This window comes from Sinohyriopsis cumingii, chromosome 5 (assembly GCF_028554795.1).
Source record: "Sinohyriopsis cumingii isolate HCF-2022 chromosome 5, ASM2855479v2, whole genome shotgun sequence".
NCBI lineage: Eukaryota > Metazoa > Mollusca > Bivalvia > Unionida > Unionidae > Sinohyriopsis > Sinohyriopsis cumingii.
Genome location: NC_142965.1, coordinates 10466094 through 10490457, shown reverse-complemented (window position 1 = coordinate 10490457; position 24364 = coordinate 10466094). Strand labels below are relative to the sequence as shown.

The 24364-nt window shown below is 36.1% G+C and overlaps 1 protein-coding gene across 1 annotated transcript in view; it reads left to right on the top strand.

Moving 5' to 3' along the window:
• Nucleotides 1–24364, top strand: part of LOC149798624 (uncharacterized) — a 143299-nt gene that overhangs the window by 1611 nt on the left and 117324 nt on the right. Inside the window, exons 2-4 of the mRNA XM_089957456.1 lie at nt 7236–9560; nt 17987–18083; nt 21671–21755. Of these exons, the coding sequence (XP_089813582.1) occupies nt 7383–9560; nt 17987–18083; nt 21671–21755 (2360 nt within the window). The 5' untranslated portion in view covers nt 7236–7382. The remainder of the gene's footprint in view (nt 1–7235; nt 9561–17986; nt 18084–21670; nt 21756–24364) is intronic.

Here is a 24364-nt window from a genome sequence, read left to right as displayed (position 1 = left end):
AGACATAGCACTGAAACAAAAACAACATGCTGTGTCTTACATTATAGGACTAGACATTGACCCTTATAATTACTTTTGGGGTCGAGGTCTTACTGCCTAAACTGGGAATGCCAATAGTTGAAGTATGTTCTTTAATGAAATGAATACAATATATTAGAATGGAAGATAATGTTTTAGATAGCTTTGTTTTGTTCATGATTCTTATCATCCCTTTAACCAATTTTGGTAGTCCCAGCTTCCATGCATTCCAGCCACCTAAAATGTAGGGCATTGAAACTTGAATGCATGGCCATTTGCTTGTGTGAGAATTTGAATTTATTAGAAAAAAGACATCAGAGTAAGTTAAGTCTGATTAAAACATGACTTTAACTTTTAGAAAAGCAATGATATGGACTGCCAAGTGTGTAAAATATTTCAGAACATTTGACATGTCATTCTGATGTTAATTGACATTGGAACATGCTACACAGCGCCTTTATTTTGGCAGTAAAACCTTGACCCCAAGACATAAATATCAGGGTCAAAGTCTTACATTGTATTATATGGGGTGGACCAACAACTTGTACTCCACCGTTTTTTGAGGGGTGGTGATCACATGACTGGTGTCAGACCCAGGCACTTTATTCAGGGGAAAACTGATATATACAATTGCCAATTACCATGAGTGTACACATTAGTTTCCACTTGAATCAAGTGTCTTTGGTGTCGGAGAATAACTTTGTGAAGACATGATTCATGCAGGAGCATCGACTTTGTAATTCAGTGCAATTATCTTGCCAGTCTTCAGTCTTTACTAATTAATAAATTTATTTCTGCTAAACTTTGTATCTAGACAGTAATTGGTCAGGAATATACAATTTCCGTATTGAAATTCATTAGACTGATAACTGGGTCAAGGGTACACAAGTTTTATACTTATATTGAAATACATTATACTGCTAATGGGTTAGTGGTACACAATTTCCATACTTGTACTGAAATTCACTAGACAGCTAATGGGTTAGGGATACATAATTTTCATACTTGTATTGAGATTCTCTAGACTGCTAACAGGGTTGGGGGGTAAACAATTTTCATACTGGTATTGAAATTCATCTGACTGATAACAGGTTTTGGGTACAGTTTTCATGCATACACTATTTAGGACTTGCAAAACCAATAAAAAACAACTGTGAATTGAAGTCCCAGAAAGGATTACCTCCCTTTATCACTAGCATTGTGGCATACAACTTAAGACTGTTCCAGTCAAATATAATTGGGACCCAGGTAAGGCACTTTTAATTCTGAGTCATCTCCCATAGATACAACTTATAATTTTGTATCATTTTCATATGAACTCTGAGGAATCCCAGTACCCTGGCATATATTTCAATGAAAGTCCCTTCAGTTGGTAGTGGTTTTGCACTATGATTGATGATGATTAATCATGTTTATGTTAATAACATTGATACAAGTTTTATCACATTATGTCCATAATCTGGTATACCTGTGATTTTAAAATTAATCAGTATTCTAAGTAGTATTACTCATGTGTGTGATCTCCCTCCAGAAAGGTCACCCCTCTTACAAGGCCACATTTCTGCTGCAGAAGGGATGGCCACATGAATTGAGAATCACTAGAATATATCATTATGTGTTTTGTTTTAGAAAAGGACTTTGCATAATGAATAATTTGTCCTAAATGTTAATAGTGCTCCTTAGACCACCACATTTATCATCTTGAGATTCTTGTTATCACTACTGAATGATCATATCAGCATTTGGCTTTCAGTGGAAGACTTCTTATGATGACTAGTTGGTCATAAATTAAAATGGTAACAAACAGATGTTTCCTGCAGCCTTCATGGCAGTCATCTTGAAATATTATTATTACTACTCCTTCAGAATAGATGGTCATATTATCATGAAATTTTTCACCAAAAGTCTTCTTATGATGTATTACTGATCCCATCTCCCCATGTCAAGGTTCCAATATGTTAATCTGTCTATCCCATCTCCCCATGTCAAGGTTCCAATATGTTAATCTGTCTATCCCATCTCCCCATGTCAAGGTTACAATATGTTAATCTGTCTATCCCATCTCCCCATGCCAAGGTTCCAATATGTTAATCTGTCTATCCCATCTCCCCATGTCAAGGTTCCATTATGTTAATCTGTCTATCCCATCTCCCCTAGCCAAGGTTCCAATATATTAATCTGTCTATCCCATCTCCCCTAGCCAAGGTTCCAATATATTAATCTGTCTATCCCATCTCCCCTAGCCAAGGTTCCAATATGTTAATCTGTCTATCCCATCTCCCCTAGCCAAGGTTCCAATATGTTAATCTGTCTATCCCATCTCCCCTAGCCAAGGTTCCAATATGTTAATCTGTCTATCCCATCTCCCCTAGCCAAGGTTCCAATATGTTAATCTGTCTATCCCATCTCCCCTAGCCAAGGTTCCAATATGTTAATCTGTCTATCCCATCTCCCCTAGCCAAGGTTCCAATATATTAATCTGTCTATCCCTTCTCCCCTTGCCAAGGTTCCAATATATTAATCTGTCTATCCCATCTCCCCTAGCCAAGGTTCCAATATATTAATCTGTCTATCCCATCTCCCCTAGCCAATGTTCCAGTATGTTACTCTGTCTATCCCATCTCCACTAGCCAAGGTTCCATTATGTTTATCTGTCTATCCCATCTCCCCTAGCCAATGTTCCAGTATGTTAATCTGTCTATCCCATCTGCACTAGCTAAGGTTCCAATATGTTAATCTATCTATCCCATCTCCACTAGCCAAGGTTCCAATCTGTTAATCTGTCTATCCCATCTGCACTAGCCAAGGTTCCAATATGTTAATCTGTCTATCCCATCTCCACTAGCCAAGGTTCCAATATGTTAATCTGTCTATCCCATCTCCCATAGCCAAGATTCCAATATGTTAATCTGTCTATCCCATCTCCACTAGCCAAGGTTCCAGTATATTAATCTATCTATCCCATCTCCCCTAGCCAAGGTTCCAATATATTAATCTGTCTGTCCCATCTGCACTAGCCAAGGTTCCAATATGTTTAATGTGTCTATCCCATCTCCACTGGCCAAGGTTCCATTATGTTAATCTGTCAATCTCATCTCCCCTAGCCAATGTTCCAGTATGTTAACCTGTCTATCCCATCTCTACTAACCAAGGTTCCAATATGTTAATCTGTCTATCCCATCTCCACTAACCAAGGTTCCAATATGTTTATCTATCCCATCTCCATTAGCCAAGGTTCCAATACATTCATCTGTCTATCCCATCTCCACTAGCTAAGGTTCCAATATGTTAATCTATCAGATATGGATCAATCAGATATCTCATTGGTTTAGGTCTGTGAATTTCATTGGATGCAGCATTAAGCCACTGCATCCAATCAAAATCAAGTTGTTCAAATTTGAAGACTGTTCCTCCATGACTGAGAAAAGGACTGCACACAACTTGAATGAACTCATAAAAGAAACAATTTTCCACTGCTGGTCCATATTTGCACAATATATCCTTTCACTCAAATACACCTGTAATGACTTTTCTCTGGTACATACTCATACTTTCAAGATTAAACTTTTGAAGTCAATTACCTCCACTATTTTTGTCCCATTTACAATGCACTGATGTTCGATGCTATTGGTTAGTTGGCATTGCATATTAAGGGAGATAACTCCCAAATTAAAATGGTGCCGTTCTGATGCCTCTATGGCCGGCATATTAGCCATTTTAAAAATCTTGTTATTGCTGTGACTCTTGAATGGAAAGTCATATTGTCTTGGTTTTTTTTTTTAAACTAGAAGACTTGTTATGATGCCATAACTAAAGCCATTCCAAAATTTTTGTTATTGCTACTCCACCTGCATGGGGGGGGGCCCCGAGTGGCTGAGTGGTCTAAAGCGCTCTCCGTTATGGATCACTGCCATCTCACCTCTGTCTGCGTGGGTTCGAGTCTAGGATTTGGCCAATGTGGGTATGTGAGAAAGCCTGTCAGTAGCTTCTCGTGGGTCGGTGGTGCTTCCCGGGCTTTTCGCGGGTTCTTCCTCCACCATTAATACTGGCCGCCATGCATAGCCTATTGTGTGCTGAAAAATGGCGTTAAACCCCACAACAACAACAACAACAACAACCACCTGCATGGATGGACATATCAATATGGGGTTTTCTTTGAAGACTTCATATGATGTTTAGTTGGTCTTAAATGAAAATGGTGATGATTTGACTTCTAATATGGCCATCACAGTAGCCATCTTGAAAATCTTGTTATTGTGACTCCTCCTGAATAATAAGTCATATCAACTTGTAAATTGAAGACTTCTTATAGTCTTATTAGTCTGATCTGATATTGAGTATGGCCATGATAGTGGCCATCTTGAAAATCTTGTAGCTACTTTTCCTAGATGGAAATTTATATCAGCGTTATGTTTTCACCAGAAGACTTATTATAATGTCTAGTTTTAAATGAATATAGTGCTTATCAGACATCCAATAGCTCTTAGAAAGAAGGCTGCAAAAGTTTATGGTAAAAAGGTCGAGGTTAAGGTGACTGAATAAAGAAGAAATATGGTTTCTCCAAATAACTAGTTCCTTCTTCATCTGCAGTTAGCAAATTTTGAGGATAGCTTACACATGGGGTAAGGAATAAGCCTATTGGTCTTAGGGTCAAATGTCATTGTCGGACTTGTAGCTGAAAGAATAAAAATGGTTTCTGCACAATAATAAAAGTTCATAATCACAGACCAGGACAAAACTTTGTGGATTGCTTACACTTGGGGTATGGATGATTTTGATGTCCAAGTACCAGTGTGAATGTAACTTTGATTGTGACCTTCATCAAAGATTTTGGATGATCAGTGCTGAAAGAATTTTTTTTTAGACACTGGCCCAGGTCTGGCGACATAAATAAACTCACAAACTCTGACTGAAATTCCACAAGCTCGGACTCCAGTTTCCAATCCTCTTTTTTAACATTGTCAGACAACATTGCAATAGCTACATTTCGAAGAAAGAAGGCTGCAAATGTTTGAGGTAAAAACATCAAAGGTTAAGGTGACTGAATAAAGAAGAAATATGGTTTCTCCAAATTAACTAGTTCCTTCATCATCTGCAGTTAGCAAATTTTGAGGATAGCTTACACATGGGGTAAGGAATAAGCCTATTGGTTTTAGGGTCAAATGTCATTGTTGGACTCGTTGTAGCTGAAAGGATAAAAATGGTTTCTGCACAATAATAAAAGTTCATAATCACAGACCAGGACAAAACTTTGTGGATTGCTTACACTTGGGATATGAATGATTTTGATGTCCAAGTACCAATGTGAACGTAACTTTGATTGTGACCTTCATCAAAGATTTTGGATGATCAGAGCTCAAAGAAATTTTTTTTAGACACTGGCCCAGGTCTGGTGACATAAATAAACTCACAAACTCTGGCTGAAATTCCACAAGCTCGGACTCCAGTTTCCAAATGTCCAGAAGTCCCCATTTTTATCATTGTCAGACAACATTGCAATAGCTACATTTCGAAGATTAATTCAATATGGTTCAAAGTGATTTGAAGGTAACTCAAGTGTCATTAGTGTGCATCATTATACTCACTAGGGACTGGATGGTGCGGGTGTTCAAACGTTTTTGCTGGATTCTCTGAGTGAATCCTGGTCAGAATCGAGATGACGTATGTCGATGTTTTGTTTGCAGTATGTGCACAAATTAATACTCTCCCCCCATTTTTTTTGTTTTGCTCACAAAGTAAAACTCCATCAACCAAGAGTTCTGGAATTTATTTTTTTTGAGCTCTACTGATAGCTAATTGCTTCCTAAATTGGCTTAAAAAATGAATTACACTTGAACACACTTCCAGTCTTGCTTTGCATTCTATACATGCAGTAAAATCCGATTTCAAAGAAACGTTGCTGTTCACAAACTTGTCAGTAATCTTTATTACTGATGGCTTAAACATTCTCATTCAGGGTAATGATATGTAATAACTTTTGGTTTTTACATGCATCTAGCATCTCTTTGATTTACCTAAGTTGTGTTATTCTACTTCCTGATCCTACCTATGCAAATTAACACAATGGGCTCACTCACTGCAGCCTTCAAACACATCTCACTAGCTATTGTCAGCCAGTTAAGTAATATATGGAATGGTGGTTTATACCTGACCTCTTTGTCTTTAATTTCCACTACTGAAACTGCTCAAGGGATACTTTTGCATCAGCTCCGATCCGGACTGTTTACTGTTTATACATGCTACATGTAATGGGCATATGCTGAAAGTGGTGTTTTGGGGGCATTTTTTTTTCTTCTTCCGTGTTTGAAGATTACTGAAAATTGTGTTTCCTCAAAATACGACCATGTTGGGGTTTGGGAGTATAAAATTATATTTTTAGCATGACATGCCATGCTTTAATTTGATTAAAATCAGATCTCAGTTTCATGTAGGACAGTGGTTCTGATATAGATTATGCTGTTTTTTGGCAGGTATGTCAGCATCTTGAAAATACATTTAGACATTTCATCAGCATGATCAAAAGTTTCCTCAGGCAAATAAAAATATTTTTCCGACAAGCCTGATGGGCACCTCACTTAGAATACAAGATGGACCTGATCTAAAATTAGAAGTGCCCTAGGCATCAGGCTATTGGATTTTTTGAGCACTTTTGATTTAATTTACAAGTTGGTCAAGAAAGAAACCTACTGATTTAATTGTATAATGTTCTGTTCATGATACTTTTTACACAACATGTTATTTTCTGATATTTTTGGGGGGCTGTGGTATAGATCAACTATACAACAACAAATTCAGTGGTGGGCAGTTCATCTCTTAGAAATTATTAAATATGGCTAGCTCTCAACTAATAAACTCAGTTATGTGGATCGACCTTTGTGCCCAGATGTCAAATTTAATTCCATTTCTTTTGATCCATTACACTGAATCATCCCAGACGTTAACTGTAAATTTGCAACCACTTTTAGAGTTGGACAATTTGTTTGGGCAGCATCAATTAAACTCCCATGCAAACTGCTAGAAAATGTATGCGAAACATCCAGGACTGAATTGCAACTTGTATGATTTTGTACTGTACTTCAGCTACTAATGTCGGAAAATAAGAAATCTTTGGTTAGAGAACATGTTGGTCTATTTATACTGCTGCTGAAGAAATTGGGTGTTGGCAGCGAATCCTTAATTGAGAGCATATAATATTCATTTTATATATTTACTTTCAGTTCATTAGTCCGAAGAGCAGAATTTTGCACTGGAGTAAATGGCAGAACATTGGTGCATGCAGCGTGCTACAAGAGAACTAAGACGGATTGAGTTCTTGCTGATGGTTTTTTCCCTTGTTTGAATCCGTCTCTGCTTCGGGGAGCCAGATGAATGGTTCTGGAATCCAGGTTTATTCCTCACCGCAAAAGGAAATTGGGGGATTTGTTATATCATGTCCATTTAATCAGACCGATTTTCTTGCATGTGAGGATCCGGATGGCTTGGTTTCATTTTTAAATTCAAACGGAGCATCAGTATTTGGACTTTGCAGTAATGACCAGTCATTTTTTCCTCGTGCATTTACTGACAAAGATTTGATGGATATTAATAATGAAAAATTGCAAGGTGATGGAGATATATTCATGATGGATGATATTTCAGATCAGCAGGAGATAAGAGAAAGAAAGGGAAGGAATCCAGCAATGCCAACACGATCGGGTCCGGAGGGAAGCCCTGCGTTCCTGGCTACCATGTCACAGGGAGCAGTTACATCATTAAATAATAATGATACAAGCATTGTAGTTTTTAATCCTAAAAAGACGTTAAACTTTTCCAATCTTGATGACACGCAACCTGATGCTAATTCCATTCACATCAAAGATGTTGGATTGTCGACACCTAAAAATGGAAGTGATCTTGTATACCATGACAGCTATCAGGATGATTATAATGGTCAAATATATCATCAGCATTTTTACCATGAGGTAACACGAAATGGGCCAGAAAATCTGTCGACAACTTTTCGGGAGCTGCAACCAGATGGTGAAGCAAGCTCGTATCTTGGAACCGGATCCTTTAAACCATCTGCTCTAGGTTTAAATAGGGAATTTTTAAACAATTTCACAAAAAAGGATCAGGAATCTGGTTCTGGTATTTTTTCTCCACTAATGTCTAGAAACAGTCGTGATGATTTTGTTGATGACCAGGAAAGAGACATGACTCCGCCCCTGTACTCAGGAGATGACTTGCAGTTTGGTGCTGGTCAAAATGGAAATTTTTTGCCAAGTCATCAAAATAATCAGGAAAACAGTCGACACATCTCGGCTTCATCAGGTGCCCAAAACTTTCAAAGTATGGATAGGTCAAATAATCATCCCCCGTTTTCTGACCAAGAGTCGGAGATAGACTATACTGACAGAAGGATAGAAAGAAATATTGAGGATGAAGAGATAGAAGATGATGGAGATGGTATGGGGATGTCACACAGCAAATTCCAGGAAAGATACCTCACGAAAACACAAGTTTCTGTGACTATACCTCAACCAGTTTACATGGAATCAAGACATCCACATGAATCACCTGATCGACACTTGTTGGGGTCACCGGAATTTGATGATAGTTTGGATGGTGGTGCTGAAGGGGTTTTTAATGAAGACTCTGATACTCGTGTATTTCAAAGTGATAATAGAAATAATGGAAGTTCAGAAGAAAGTTACCAAAGTACTAATCAAGAAACCATTAATGAAAGTGCTACGGTTGGTATGATTAGTGATAGTGCAAATTTATCTTCAAGGATGCATCAGAATCAACAGTTTGCTAATTCTGGATATGGTGTTGAACTGTTTAAGAATCAGCCTAATGTTACAGAGACGTTTGATCCAAAGAAATATGGAACAGTGCAACCTCATGGATCATCAGATCCAATCCAAAATAAAAGTTTTACACAGGATGCCTCAAAGCAGGCAAAATCAAAAGTAAGTCATTTTCATACCTCAGCAAAATCCTCTTTAAACAGTAACAAGGCTGCAGTCACAGGGAATTCAGGAACTGGTGGAGTGGATTCTGAGAGAACTGTTAAACAGCATGTAGGAAAAAAGACACTTGCTACAAAGGGTCAGACAGGCTTGAATGTCACTGCCTCAAACAGGAATGGGTTAGGCTCTGGACTGGGATCGTCTCAGTCAAGACAGAACTTGGGTTCAAATTCTAAGACTATCACTGGTCAAGTTAGGGGTGGTGCAGGACCTGGAGGGGTGAGTGTGCGGGGTCAATTGGAAACAGATACGCAGGGAAGATTAAAGCGAAATCCTCAACAACAACAGGGAATAGGTAAACCAAATGCCAAGGTGACATTTTTAGCAACATCTAGACAAGATGGCCAGGTACCTTTTACCAGTAGTGCTAGAGTGAATCATAGCGCATCACAGAGCCACGGTGGTCAAAAAGTATCCACTAAAATGGGTCCATCTGTTCATGAGCCATCCATTCATGAGACAGCGGTAGTCACCCAGGTACAACAAATCAGCCCAGTGCATCTACCTGTAGACCAGCTGCAGAATCAGAAAGTAGGTGAATTTTATTTCAGCATGTCTGCAACTGTAACTCCTGTCCAGATTTGACAGACTTAATACAAACAAATTTAGCAGCAGGGCATAAAACATTGATCTTGTTTCAGTTATCATCTATACTACCATAGTAACAGTCTTTCTGATCTTGCCAAACTTTTACTGATATAACAAATCTGGTTGATTGCTTTTGGATTTTGTAAAATAAATAAATTTTAATAAACAGAACAAAAATATTTGTGACAGCAAGGCTTGAAATGAAGATTTTTTTTGTCACTGATATGTACAGTTTTCTGTATTTCAGAATACTCGGTGCAGAAGGTGCAAAACATCATTTTGAGAGTCATATTTCATTCATATGTATTAAGCCCATACTTCCTGGTGTGTAGTTATAATTGGATATAACAAATCTGGCTGCATATGTTTGGATAAGTCATCCTGTAATGCTTAAGAGTGGGTCCCAAACTGTACAAGCATATTTTAAAATAGATCTAACTGAACATTTGAAAGCTAATTCTTGCACATTTTGTGGGCAAAATTTGAAGTTACGCCCTATTCAACCTACAGTATGATTTGCCTTGGTGCATATTTATTGGGGTCTTTCTACCACTGTATTCAGTGATTGTAAATAGCAGCGCAGTTAAAATAATCAAGCGACCAACACGTTTTCCCAATCAGCAGATGATTGAATTAAGTAAAGTCCTTTAACTTGCTGCACAGCAATTGCATCATGTTTAACATTACATGTGTGCCTGTGGGTTTCGTAGACTGTACATTAATACATGTAATGGTGTGATTAAAGATTGGTGATGATTCTTAGAAAGTTTTAAATTTTCTGGTCTTGAAAAAGGGGAGGGGGCTTTAGTTGGGGAATATACAGAAGTTGTTTCATGGTGACTTCAGTTCAGGACCACAGACCTTGGCCATAGTTTGTGGAGGGTTTTCATGTAAGGTAACTTAAGGAAGATGCATATTCATTTTGGGGTTAGAAGGTCAAAGATTAAGGTCATTATGACTTGACAGAAAATAGATTCTGTACAATGACTTTCATTCAAGAGTACATTTCTTGACCAAGCTTTGTTGATGGTTTGCACACATGTTAAGTTGTTGTTGTTGTTGTTGTTGTAGGGTTTAATGCCATTTTTCAGCACAATATAGGCTATACATGACGGCCAGTATAACTGGTGGAGGAAGAACCCTGGAAAACCCCGGGAAGAACCACTGACCCACGAGAAGCTACTGGCAAGCTTTCTCACTCACCCATGTTAGCCGAGCCTGAGACTTGAACCCATGCAGACAGGTGAGATGGCAGTGATCCGGAACAATGAGCGCTTTAGACCACTTGGCTCCTCAGGGCCTCCATATGTTAAGTAAGAAACCTATATATAAATATGAGGAAAGACATGTTGAGTAAGAAACCTATAGATAAATATTTGGAAACACATGTTGAGTAAGAAACCTATAGATAAATAAGAGGAAAGACATGCTGAGTAAGAAACCTATAGATAAATAGGAGGAAAGACATGTTGAGTAAGAAACCTATAGATAAATGTGAGGAAAAACATGTTGAGTAAGAAACCTATAGATAAATAGGAGGAAGGACATGTTGAGTAAGAAATCTGTAGATAAATAGGAGGAAAGACATGTTGAGTAAGAAACCTATAGATAAATAGGAGGAAAGACATGTTGAGTAAGAAATCTGTAGATAAATAGGAGGAAAGATAAAATGGTTTGCACACATGTTAAGTGTCATTCAAGACTGCTTGTATTGCCCAGATGTCAAGGTCGTTGAGACCCGTTAGTCCCTAATCTCCATAATCTAGGGTGATGTTGGCTTTGCATGTGTAATAAAATGTGGGGATTTGTACTGACAAGCTATTGCAATTGCTCTGATTGTTTACTTAACATTGCACAGCATGTTTTCTATGTGACTTAGACTTTTACCTTTTTCTTTTTCTTACCATTTATTTGTCTCAGTAACATGCTCTATACTACTTTCCATCTTTGTGCAAATCTGTCTGTCACTCTGCCCTTCTTTTGCTGTCTCGATCTTGCATATTATCTGTGAATATCTGACTGCTATTTGTCACTATGCCCTTCATTTGCTGACCAGGGGCCCCGAGTGGTCTAAAGCGCTCTCCGTTATGGATCACTGCCATCACACCTCTGTCTGCGTTGGTTATAGTCTATGATTCAGCCAGTGTGGGTATGTGAGAAAGCTTGCCAGTAGCTTCTCGTGGGTCGGTGGTTCTTTCTGGGGTTTTCACAGGTTCTTCCTCCACCATTAATACTCGCCACAATGTATAGCCTCTCGTGTGCTGAAAAATGGCATTTGCTGACCTGATCTTCTGTATTATTGATGTACTTGTGACTGCTGTCTGTCACTCTGACCTTCATTTGCTGATCTGATCTTCTGTATTAATGATGTATTTGTCACTGCTGTCTGTCACTCTGACCTTCATTCTGATCTGATCTTCTGTATTATTGATGTATTTTTGACTGCTGTCTGTCACTCTGACTTTCATTTGCTGATCTGATCTTCTGTATTATTGATGTATTTCTGACTGTTGTCTGTCACTCTGCCCTTCATTTGCTGATCTGATCTTCTGTAATATTGATGTATTTTGTGACTGCTGTCTGTCACTCTGACCTTCATTTGATGATCTGATCTTCTGTATTATTGATGTATTTGTGACTGCTGTCTGTCACTATGACCTTCATTTGCTGATATGATCTTCTGTATTATTGATGTATTTCTGACGGCTGTCTGTCACTCTTTCATTTGCTGATATGATTTTCTGTATTATTGATGTATTTCTGACTGTTGTCTGTCACTCTGACTTTCATTTGCTGATCTGATCTTCTGTATTATTGATGTATTTCTGACTGCTGTCTGTCACTCTGCCCTTCATTTGCTGATCTGATCTTCTGTATTATTGACATCTTTTTTGACTGCTGTCTGTCACTCTGACCTTCATTTGATGATCTGATCTTCTGTATTATTGATGTATTTTTGACTGCTGTCTGTCACTCTGACTTTCATTTGCTGATCTGATCTTCTGTATTATTGATGTATTTCTGACTGTTGTCTGTCACTCTTTCATTTGCTGATCTGATCTTCTGTATTATTGACATCTTTTTTGACTGCTGTCTGTCACTCTGACCTTCATTTGATGATCTGATCTTCTGTATTATTGATGTATTTCTGACTGCTGTCTGTCACTCTGCCCTTCATTTGCTGATCTGATCTTCTGTATTATTGACATCTTTTTTGACTGCTGTCTGTCACTCTGACCTTCATTTGATGATCTGATCTTCTGTATTATTGATGTATTTTTGACTGCTGTCTGTCACTCTGACTTTCATTTGCTGATCTGATCTTCTGTATTATTGATGTATTTCTGACTGCTGTCTGTCACTCTGCCCTTCATTTGCTGATCTGATCTTCTGTATTATTGACATCTTTTTTGACTGCTGTCTGTCACTCTGACCTTCATTTGCTGATCTGATCTTCTGTATTATTGATGTATTTCTGACTGCTGTCTGTCACTCTGACCTTCATTTGCTGATCTGATCTTCTGTATTATTGACATCTTTTTTGACTACTGTCTGTCACTCTGACCTTCATTTGATGATCTGATCTTCTGTATTATTGATGTATTTGTGACTGCTGTCTGTCACTATGACCTTCATTTGCTGATATGATCTTCTGTATTATTGATGTATTTCTGATGGCTGTCTGTCACTCTTTCATTTGCTGATATGATTTTCTGTATTATTGATGTACTTCTGACTGTTGTCTGTCACTCTGACTTTCATTTGCTGATCTGATCTTCTGTATTATTGATGTATTTCTGACTGCTGTCTGTCACTCTGACCTTCATTTGCTGATCTGATCTTCTGTATTATTGATGTATTTCTGACGGCTGTCACTCTGACTTTCATTTGCTGATCTGATCTTCTGTATTACTGATGTATTTCTGACTGCTGTCTGTCACTCTGACCTTCATTTGCTGATCTGATCTTCTGTATTATTGATGTATTTCTGACTGTTGTCTGTCACTCTGACCTTCATTTGCTGACCTGATCTTCTTTATTATTGATGTATTTCTGACTGCTGTCTGTCACTCTGACCTTCATTTGCTGATCTGATCTTCAGTATTATTGATGTATTTCTGACGGTTTTCTGTCACTCTGACCTTCATTTGCTGATCTGATCTTCTGTATTATTGATGTATTTGTGATGGCTGTCTGTCACTCTGATTCAGAATGGATATTGGTTTGGTTTAGTAATTTAATATGCCTAAACAAGAAACACCTCCCTTAATATGTGTTTGTGTATCTTTGAGACTAAACAAGAAACACCTCCCTTAATATGTGTTCATGTATCTGAGAAAATTAATAGTGAGCAGAAAAAAAGAAGACATTCAGAAATTACTGGTGATAATGATGATGATGATGATGGTAATTGTCACTAACATAATAAATCAGTGATAATAATAATAATAATAATAATAAAACAGAAAGCCCAATATCTATACACCCAACTCCAGACAGTAACATTGCGGTCATAATGAAAAACCTATCAATGTTTCCTTTTTGTTATGATTGTAGATATAAAGATTAGTCAGAAAATAATTGAAAAGTCAGTGTGATTACAATTTTAGTTGATCAACTGTTCGTGTGAAGTAAGACACAACAATTATTTTTCAACTCCATTGTTATTGTCAATAGTTTGCTATAGTTTTCATTAAAGCAGTTTGCTGTATGGTTTTGGTTCATGTTTCTCGTTTGCATATATTTACTAAACCCTATCTTAGGTTTTTACCATACCGGGCATGAACTAAAGACGGTTCTTTCTGTGACATAAGTGATTGTCCTTTTCACTGTGGCATCAAGGGCATAGTCGTAGAAAATTTGCATGGAGGTTTTGGTTGACTGTTTTCATTTGTTTTAATTTCCTAAGCCCCTTAATAGATATTGTTCATACTTGGTATGAATTATTAAGAACCATGGACAGTTGATTCTGCAACACGCTTGATTGTCCCATTTACATTGGGTCAGGGTTACAATATTAGGGTCATGATTCAAGTTTTTTTTATGCATTTATTTCCTAAACCCATTAATGGATTTTGCTCTTACTTGAGAAGAATCATTTAGACTTTAAGATGATTCACCATGTACATGCTTGCTTTCCCCTTTTGACTTTAGAACGTGTCAACTTAATAGAAAAATTTGCATTAGTGTTTTTTTTTACCTGTTTGTGTTTCTTAAACCTCTGATATTTTTCTTCCTTCTTCAGATGAATCATTATAAAATTTAGACAATTCAGTCTTTGACATGATTACTTACCCCTTTGACTTTTGCGGTCAGAGTCATGGGAATAGAAAATTTGTGTTTACTTTTTTTAAAACTTATGTTTCATAAATCTGATGGTTTTTTCCTCCTTCTTGATATGAATCATTATTAAATTAAGACAATTCAATATGTGACATGCTTTGAGTCAAGGTCATTCATTTTGCCTTGCTATATGTGGAGTCCCTGCCCTTGTTTTACATTTGACCTCTGACTCCCTCCAAGGAACACCAGAGGCGAAAGGTAAGGATGGCACTTCTTGCACAAGTGGTTGTCAAAAAGGTAACCAGGGTTCACAGTAGGGCAGTTCAGATGAAATAGTTGCCTCATATGAAAAGAAAGTAAAATTGACATCTTCATTTTGCAAGGTGATACCCCCCACACCCCCATTTCACCTTGGAATCTTTTGTGGTCAATGTAAAATATTTTAAATCCTGTGTTCAAAGAGCATGTAAAGTTTTAATTTTTATTCTTTTTCATTTGTCTTTTGTGGCAATTGATTTATTTTTGCCTCCAATTACACTGCAATGAACAAGATTCCAACCAAAATTTCACAGATGAAGCTTGACAAAAACAAGTGAAATTCCTTGTAATTTCAAGCTGTTTAAGCAAATTTTATGGAGATTTATAGGTTGAGGTAAATATGTGACAAATCTAGGTACTGTTGACTATATCATGCTTAGACTAAGTTAGTACCTTTCTCTGGGACACACTTAGGCAGTTGACCCAGGCTGACCTTGGTGGCTATAGAATCTATGGCCGTTGGTTTGCAAGTATAATGCTTTACCAACTAAGCTACAGCGGCTCTCTAGTCTCTGTGTTCAAAGAATGAGGTCAAGTTCTTTTTAAAATAACCAAAATGTTACAGCAGTCACAAAAAGAAATATATTTACTTTAATTTTCGTGCTAAAATACATGTAGTTATTTTTATTCATATTATGAGGAGATTATAGCCTTGTTGTTTTGCATATAGCCTTGTTTTGCACATAGCCCTTGTTGTTTTGAACATAGCCTTGTTGTTTTGCATATAGCCTTGTTGTTTTGCACATAGCCTTGTTGTTTTGCATATAGCCTTGTTGTTTTGCACATAGCCTTATTGTTTTGCATATAGCCTTATTGTTTTGCACATAGCCTTGTTATTTTGCATATAGCCTTATTGTTTTGTATGTGGTATATTTTTTTTCAGCAAAGATAAGTGTTTTGGATTTTAGTTAGGTATTTTCTTCCCCTGCCCCATTTAGAAAAAGCAAAATAAAATGAGCAAAGAATATGATATGGGCAGCACAATAATTAATGCATGCAAAAAGGAAAAATCATGTAATCTGTAGTGTACTGTTTTCATTAGTAACCCATTGTCGATGGTCATTTGCAGAAAGCATTAAGTTTGCTGTATATCATTTTATTAAGTTTAATGACAGTGTTCTTATGTTACATGTACATGTATTTGGGTCAAAGACTTAGTAAAATGGTTAAGTTAATGCATTGAATATTCAAAAAATTTGTCTCTTTGTACTAACTTCTTCCTGTTTTCCAACTATTTCACCACATTCTGGCAGGGGAGAAAAGTAAACTAAATTTGAGGCTGTGGTGCACCCTGTATAACTACAAAGTTTACTGAAAATGGTTAAGGGGATAAGCTGACAGACGGAGGGTATCATAGTGGGGGACTGAACTAATAGTAACTATAGCAGCTGCTTTAGTAATTAAAAATCCCCTTTATTTCTGCAAGATATTCCATCCCTCTACATACTCATCCCAACCCCACCTCCCCACCCCAACAATATCTGATTGGTCATAGTGAAAAGCCCATCTTGTATGCAGTGTGTTTCTCGCTTGGCTGCATATATATAGTTTGGTAGGAAAATAATTGAAATTGTTGTAGACTGACATTTGACCCTTGCCCAAGTATCCCTGGGTCCACATTTAACACCCTCATGCAGATGGCTACCCTAAAGGCATATATACAGTTTGGTCAAAAAATATTTGAAAATGTCATTAAATTTTGTTTGTAAATTTGGCATTTCAAACCTGGTACTTGTCATAAAGTTTATTTTTCTGTGACTAGGTATTTTAGGGACATTATACAGCTTCTGTTGTATATCATTTAATGCCATTGTTTATCATTGTATACCATTGTATATCATTGTATACCATTGTTTATCATTGTATACCATTGTACATCATTGTATATCATTGTATACCATTGTATATCATTGTATACCATTGTATACCACTGTATATCATTGTATACCACTGCTTCAGTGGCTTAAGTTGTTAGAGCATCCACCTAGGATGTAAGAGGTAGTGGGTTCGAAAATGGTACTAATAGCTGCCTCATTTGGCGCTCAGCATTAAGAGGCTAATATTAGGACTGATTGGCCTGATGTTGGGATAATGTGACTGCGGCATGATGTCCCAGTGCTAGATTTCACTATAAACTGCCACACTGCAAATATAGTGATACGACTAAAATTATTAAAGCTACATTAAAAATATAAATCACACATTCATTGTATACCATTGTGTATCATTGTATACCACCATATATTATTTACACCATTGTGTATCATTATTTAACACTGTATATCATTGTATACTATTGTATATCATTGTATATAAAAATGTGGTTCATACATGTACGCTGGCATTCCTTTGGTTAGTTGAAAAAGGAAATAATTGTTGTTTTCGGGTTTAATGCCATTTCTCAGCACAAGATAGGTTGTATATGGCAGCCAGTGTAACTGGTGGAGGAAGAACTCAAGAAAACCCAGGTAAGAACTACTGACTGAGTGGAAGCTACTGGCAGCTTTCTCATGTACATTGGCAGAGTTTGAGATTAAAAACAGACAGAATTAGAGGTGAGTGGTTGGTAAAGGCAAGTACTTTAGAAAGACCACTTAGCCATCCAGGGCCACTTGGCCATCCAGGACCACTTGGCCATCCAGGGCCATGAAGAAAAGGAAATAAATTTTGGTTTATTTTAATTTTTGTTTTGTTGGTTTTATGAGTTAGATCTTCTACTAAGCAGCTCCGTGAAAATTTCAATTTTTAAAACTTGATTTTGATTGCAGGCTACTGCTAATATATCAGTAGACGTACAGGGGATGGAGGATATCAGGCATCAACTCAAACAGATGTTGCAGATGTCCAATGCTTCAGAGATGCAAGGTGAGAAATGAGAGAGAAACAGATTATTAGGTAATGAATGAAGTACAGTTGTCACCTTCTTGAGTGGCCTCTTTTGAGGGTTACCCGCCCTTGCCTAGAGGGTACCTCGCCTGATACTAAAACAGTATACTGGTATTTGTGCCATTTTGTTATCCTCTTGATATACCACCACCACTTTTTGAATCAAATGGGGAAGGCCTAATCTGTATAATGTTGGTGGAACTATTTGATACATGTTATGACTATTGTCGTAAACTATGTAACAGAAAAAATCAAAGCCAACAAGGTTAGCAAAGTTCAACAATTTATTCACTAGAATACAAAGTGAAAATTTAAGTGGAACTTACAGTATTGTGAATTAAATCCCATATAATCATAAATGTTCTATCGCAAGTTCAGTGGTATAGTACCCGGTGTGTTCAGAATACATTCCAGTAATCTTGAATTTGCTGATTTATTGTTAGTGTTGATGAATCACAATGATATCATCCAGAATGTCTTTGAATGAGTCCTCAATAATCCCAGAGTAATGTTTTAGCCCAAAAATTCAATGAGCTCTTTGTAATTCCAATAAATAAAAAAAAACTTTCCTCTCAAATTATATCTGAACACAACTTAAAAGTGATTTCACAGACTGGTATTAAACCAAGAATGATTATTTGTTTACCTAGTTCTTTATATACAGACTGTTTCCTGACTTAATGACATAGCAAAATGCCCAGGATGTAGGTCATTATAAATGGAAAATTCCATCAAATTCATAAACAAGGTCTTTATCTTAAATATTAGTAACCATTTTAGTAAATAGCTTGTTTACCACTTATGACAAAAATCAGGTAGACATTATATGACAATAGTCAGATAGGCCAAAACTCTACTTTCAGTCATGGACAAAGGTTAAGCACATGATATAAATTGAATATAAATAGCATCAGCTTTGGGTAGTAAAAGTGGTAGGTTGTTTGACTTGTTTTATTGAGGTTCAAGGTTTAAACCCTGTCAGCCCTAGTATATTTCTGCCCTGTGATTTATGCTTTTGGATCAGCAGAATTGACATAGTCTTCAAAGGTGTAATGTTGCGCCTGCTAAAATAAGGGTAGTTTGTCACAGAAGAGACTAAGTTAGATAACTTGGGCAGTTCAGTATCTTTCTTAAGTTGTAAGCTATGCGTGAGTTGGGGGTGTATGGATGTCCTAGGTTCAAGGTTAGTCTGTCATACATATTTTACCTCATGCCAAAATATTAATGAAAAGATCTTGTTTAAATTAACAGCTGTATGTTAAAGCATAATTCAATTTGTTCACCTGGCTGAATCCTACATTTATAACTGCTCATTATATCTACTGTAGTCATGATGTTTCTCATTGAGATAATTCTTACGAATCTTCTGTTTTACCCTGATATATATATATATATATATATATATATATATATATATATATATATATATATATATATATATATACTTGTTTTTCTTTACAAAAATATGGTAAAGAAATGATGTATTCACCTGAAGAGCATCCATAAAGATGATGCACAAGCACTCGAAGGAATAAATCATAGATATTTTTCTGATCTTCTGTTACATTAACTAATATATATATATATAATGTATATATTAAAAGGGGATATAGCTATCACTATGTCCACCTGTCTGTATATCCATAAATATAATTGGAGCATAATGTTTGGATCATTCAAGGCATTGGTGTACAACATGGTACTTGTGTTGGATTAGTTGTCCTGATACTATTCACACTTCTTCAGTTTCAGTATATTTTACCTTCAAGTTTTATTCATTTTTTTTAGTCCATCCAACCATCTATCCATCCATTCACTACCTACATGTTCATTCCCTGAAGCATAGCAAAATTTCTTAAAGATATCTCTATGAGACTTGGTACTTGTATTAGACTAGTGGTCCAGACAAGTCTTCTGCTGTTTACAATTTTGCAGTTTTTGTCCATTTTTCTGTCCATGAGCATCCACTCATTTATTATCCACAATTTAATTTCCAAAAGCATAACTCCTAAACCGTTCAAGGTAACACTATGAAACTTGGTACACTTATTAGGCGTACAGTTCACCTGCGCCTTTTGCTATTAATAATGGTACTTGTGTTGGATTAGTTGTCAGCTTCTGATTCTGAATCATTTTTTTATGTTTTGCTGTGAGCTTGTGGTATGGAACATCATCCATCATCCATCAGCCATTTCATTATTTTGTAGTACTGACATAATGCTCTATGTATATAATGCGGCCGTGGCTTGGCTCCTGAAATTTCGTATATTCATTCGCACATGAAAAAATATTTTTTGTTCAAAGTACATGAAATAGTGTTTAAAAAATTATTATTATTTTGGGGAAGAGATCACACATGAATTCAAAATTTAATACGATCGTGGCATGGTTCCTGAAATTTTAAATACATTTATGTGTATTTTTCTCGCACTGGGAAAAAATATATCTTTTTTAAGTACGAGAAATAGTGTATAAAAGGTTTATTATCATTTTGGGGAAGAGTTCGCGTATGAATTTTAATATAATACTATCATGGCATAGCTTCTGAAATTTAACAATTTCACCAGGTTTTTAAAGTGTTATGCCCAAATAAACATTATCGAAAATGTTACTTATGAGTAAAGCCAGTAAGTCGTCTTTGTGATTGTCTTCAGTTAATTCTGTATACAGTCATTGCTCAAACAATAGCCATCATGTGTTTCTTCTTTAACTGCATACACAACCAAGCAGCAGACAATGCGGTGGTTGATAAAAGATTCTCACAATTTAATAAGCATAAAAAAACGAAAGCCGCCGGCATGTTTGCTTTGCTTGGTGGTGTTATTGGACGCAATCAGTTGACCAGTAAATAATGTCCGCTTTATTAACTGGAAATTGAAAGGGTATGAAATTGTAAATGCATTCAGCTTAAATTTTTTAAAATAAAATTGACTTATGACCGTTGCAGGCCTACTGCACTTAGTTCTCAGGTTTTACATGTGTATGGTGTTTGCTTATGAACTCGTTATTAATTTCCTATTTCTTATAAAAGTATTTTACTGTTATGGAAAAGCAAGTTCACAAACACAAGTCGTTCTCTGCACTTTGCGCAATGATTAATTAGTACAGTAGTTTTCACATGTTTCTTTCGATATTCACAAAATCTGAAGTAAAAGCTATATTCACGCTGTTAGCATGTGTTGATTGTTAATTATTCTTGCTATAGTCATTTAAACAAATAGGTGTACAAACATTAATTATTGGAAATTTACAATGGATAAATGTACACAGAAACGCATATGAGAAAATGTTAGCAGTATGAAATTTGTACAGACACAATTCATAGACCCTGGAACGTAATGAACCGTACACTTGCTTCGTGTTTCTTAATCTAATTTTGATGTTAATTTTTCCCATTGAATTCAGACACATAATAACCTGTGACAGAATTATTGAATATAAGAAATATGTATGTGATTTTTGCAATGGATCTACATATATTCTGGGTGAGCAATACCAAATTGGCTTTTGTTTCAGGAATTGGTTTTTATTTTGGACTTTTTTGGTAATACATATTTTTGTTTCAGGATCAGTGGGTCAATCAGATATACTGGACCAATCTGAAGCTAGTATGAAGTATAATGGAATGGAACAAGAGATGAAGTTTTCATAGTGAGTAGGAATCAAGGGAGGCCATTCCTTATTAACATAAATTGTGCATTTTGCGCAGAACTACAAAATGTATAGAGATGGTAGTCTCCTGATGTCCCACACTGGTAATAGCTTTTGTTTGCATATCTTATATAGAGTCAACAGCTTTCTTTATTTTTTATGTCTGTATGATGGAGATTGATTCAGGTTTATATTTTGGGACATAGCTGTGCCTTGTTTAGATGTGCAACCATAAGAAGATTCCTAGCTCTGTATGGCCATTTGCACCTTCTGAAATTATAAGGTAAAGTATATAAAAAGCCAGCCTAAAGTTTTTTTAGTTTTTCAAGGATTACGGAAGTTTAAACTGATTAAGACATGTTACTTTTTAAAATTTGGAATACTTGTTTTTTTAAATTTTTTGTATACACATTTTCCACGAAACTGGTATATTAAATGGGATAAAATTAGGTTGATCAAAGACACATAAAACTAGACGTTACTAGGTGGAGTAGCATGCCTTTGATTTAGTGATGCAGCTGTATATTGCTTCTAATTTTGTACCTATCTACGCACTGATGAACAAAGTAACACATGGAGTAAGTTTGTGTTTGTGTGTGTGTGTGTGTGTGTGTGTGTGTGTGTGATTTGGATTGATAATGCGGCTTTAACAGTTTGAGTCATATCACTATGATGTTTGCAGTGTGGCAGTTTAAAGTGATATCGAGCACTGGAGTATCTTGCAGCAGACACATGGCATCATGTCCCACCTAGTCACATTATCCTGACACCAGGCTTTTACACTAGCCTCTTAATGCTGAGTGCCAAGCAAGGCAGCTGCTAGTTCCATTTTTATTTATAAATCTTTGGTATGACTGTGCCTGGGTTCCAACCCACAGCCTCCCACATCCAAGGCAGATGCTTTGACCACTTAGACCACTGGAACGGTGTGGAGAAATTTCAATTTCTGTCAGAAAAATAATGCTTGAAAACTTGAAAACACCTTGAAAAGTCCATGAAAAAAACTTTTGGTGCTGTATAAACCGTGTTCCATTTGTTCAGAAGCTGCAGTGTAAAATATTGATGAAATTAATGATTTCACATTTTTCATGCATTTTTATTTATGTCAGTTTTGAGTAATTTCATTTAAAATAATGAGGCATAAATTATGTTTATGTGTTTTTTGTTGCGGTATTTTTATGCATAGAAATTTTTTTAAATGCTTTTTGTAGATAACATATATACTTTAAAAATGTTCTTTTGCAAAATTCTTTTATAACATTATACTTTGGTTTAAATATTTCAAAGTATTGTTTAAATGTGTCTTTTTATGAAAGTAATTTATTTGCATAGTTGCATATGTAAGAACTATATTGAGTAACGTTTATTTTATTTTAAAACAACAAGTTGCCAAAAATAAACTGTGATATGCATAATTATTAAATGTACCAGAAAATTTATCTTTATGGGTCCTGATTTCATCCTGCTTTAGTGTTAATATGATCAGCCAATGAATAGTGAGTTACTCTGTTTGTTATTGGTAATATAGGCTGTTTGTTTTAAGCCAGCCTTTAGCTACACAAACTGAAGAATCAGTTATATTCTTGGTGTGGGCATTATAGAGGATAAACACATGGCAAAGAAGATTCCAAATCCAACAAAGAAACAATGTGTAAACTAGAGCTAGTTACCAGTCAGTTAAGCTTTGTCAGCTACATCTTTGCTGATTGTCCGACAAAGAAACAGTCTGTAAACTAGACCCTTTAATACCTTTGAGTTTTACTTCCTTAAGGTGGTTATTTAACAGTTTAATGGAAAACAGCAAATTGAAGACTGTTTGAAATATCCTATGGCTGATGTCTGGTTTATCATAGTGTGTGTGTGTTCATCAGAGTACATACTGAAGAAACCTTTGATCTTCTGCAGGACAAATTTATAAATGCAGATAACTGTTATGAATTGTAAGCCGAGTAATACGCTGTATATGCACTGCACTACTGTTGGCAGTGTTCAGAATTACATCTTAGGATAAGACACATCGATTTATTCTGGTGACAAATGAAAGAAAAATAAGGACCTGGAAAATAATAGATATATAAACATTTGACATGTTCATTGACTAAAATTGGGATGGAAGTTGAGGAATAAGAAAAGAGTAAGATCGCCATTACCTTCAGTACACTGTATCAATCTTTAATATAGATTTCTGCTGTTTGTCATCATCATTGGTTTCCTCATCTGTTAGCCATTCTGTTTTTACTCTTTTTACTACTTTCTTAAGCTCTGTATGCTAAACTTCACAAGTGTTTTTGTCAGTATCAGAGCTTAGCATGATATAAGAATATTTAGATTACTGGAATCTACTTTTTTGTTTGAAATGCTCAGTATTTTCTTTTATTATTAAGTCTATTTCTGTTTCTGACTCTTTCCACAAGCCAACTTTAACATTTGGCACAATAAAACAATTTGAAGCTGTATTGCTGCAGATCTTCAGTAAAGCTTTCATAAAATGGGAAAACCTTTCCCCAGAGGGCAGTAAGCATTATACAGAAATGGCTTGATTATTCATCTGTTTTGTTCTCCACAACTTTATTAAAGTCCAAAAAATCAGGTGAGAGCATGTGAAAATC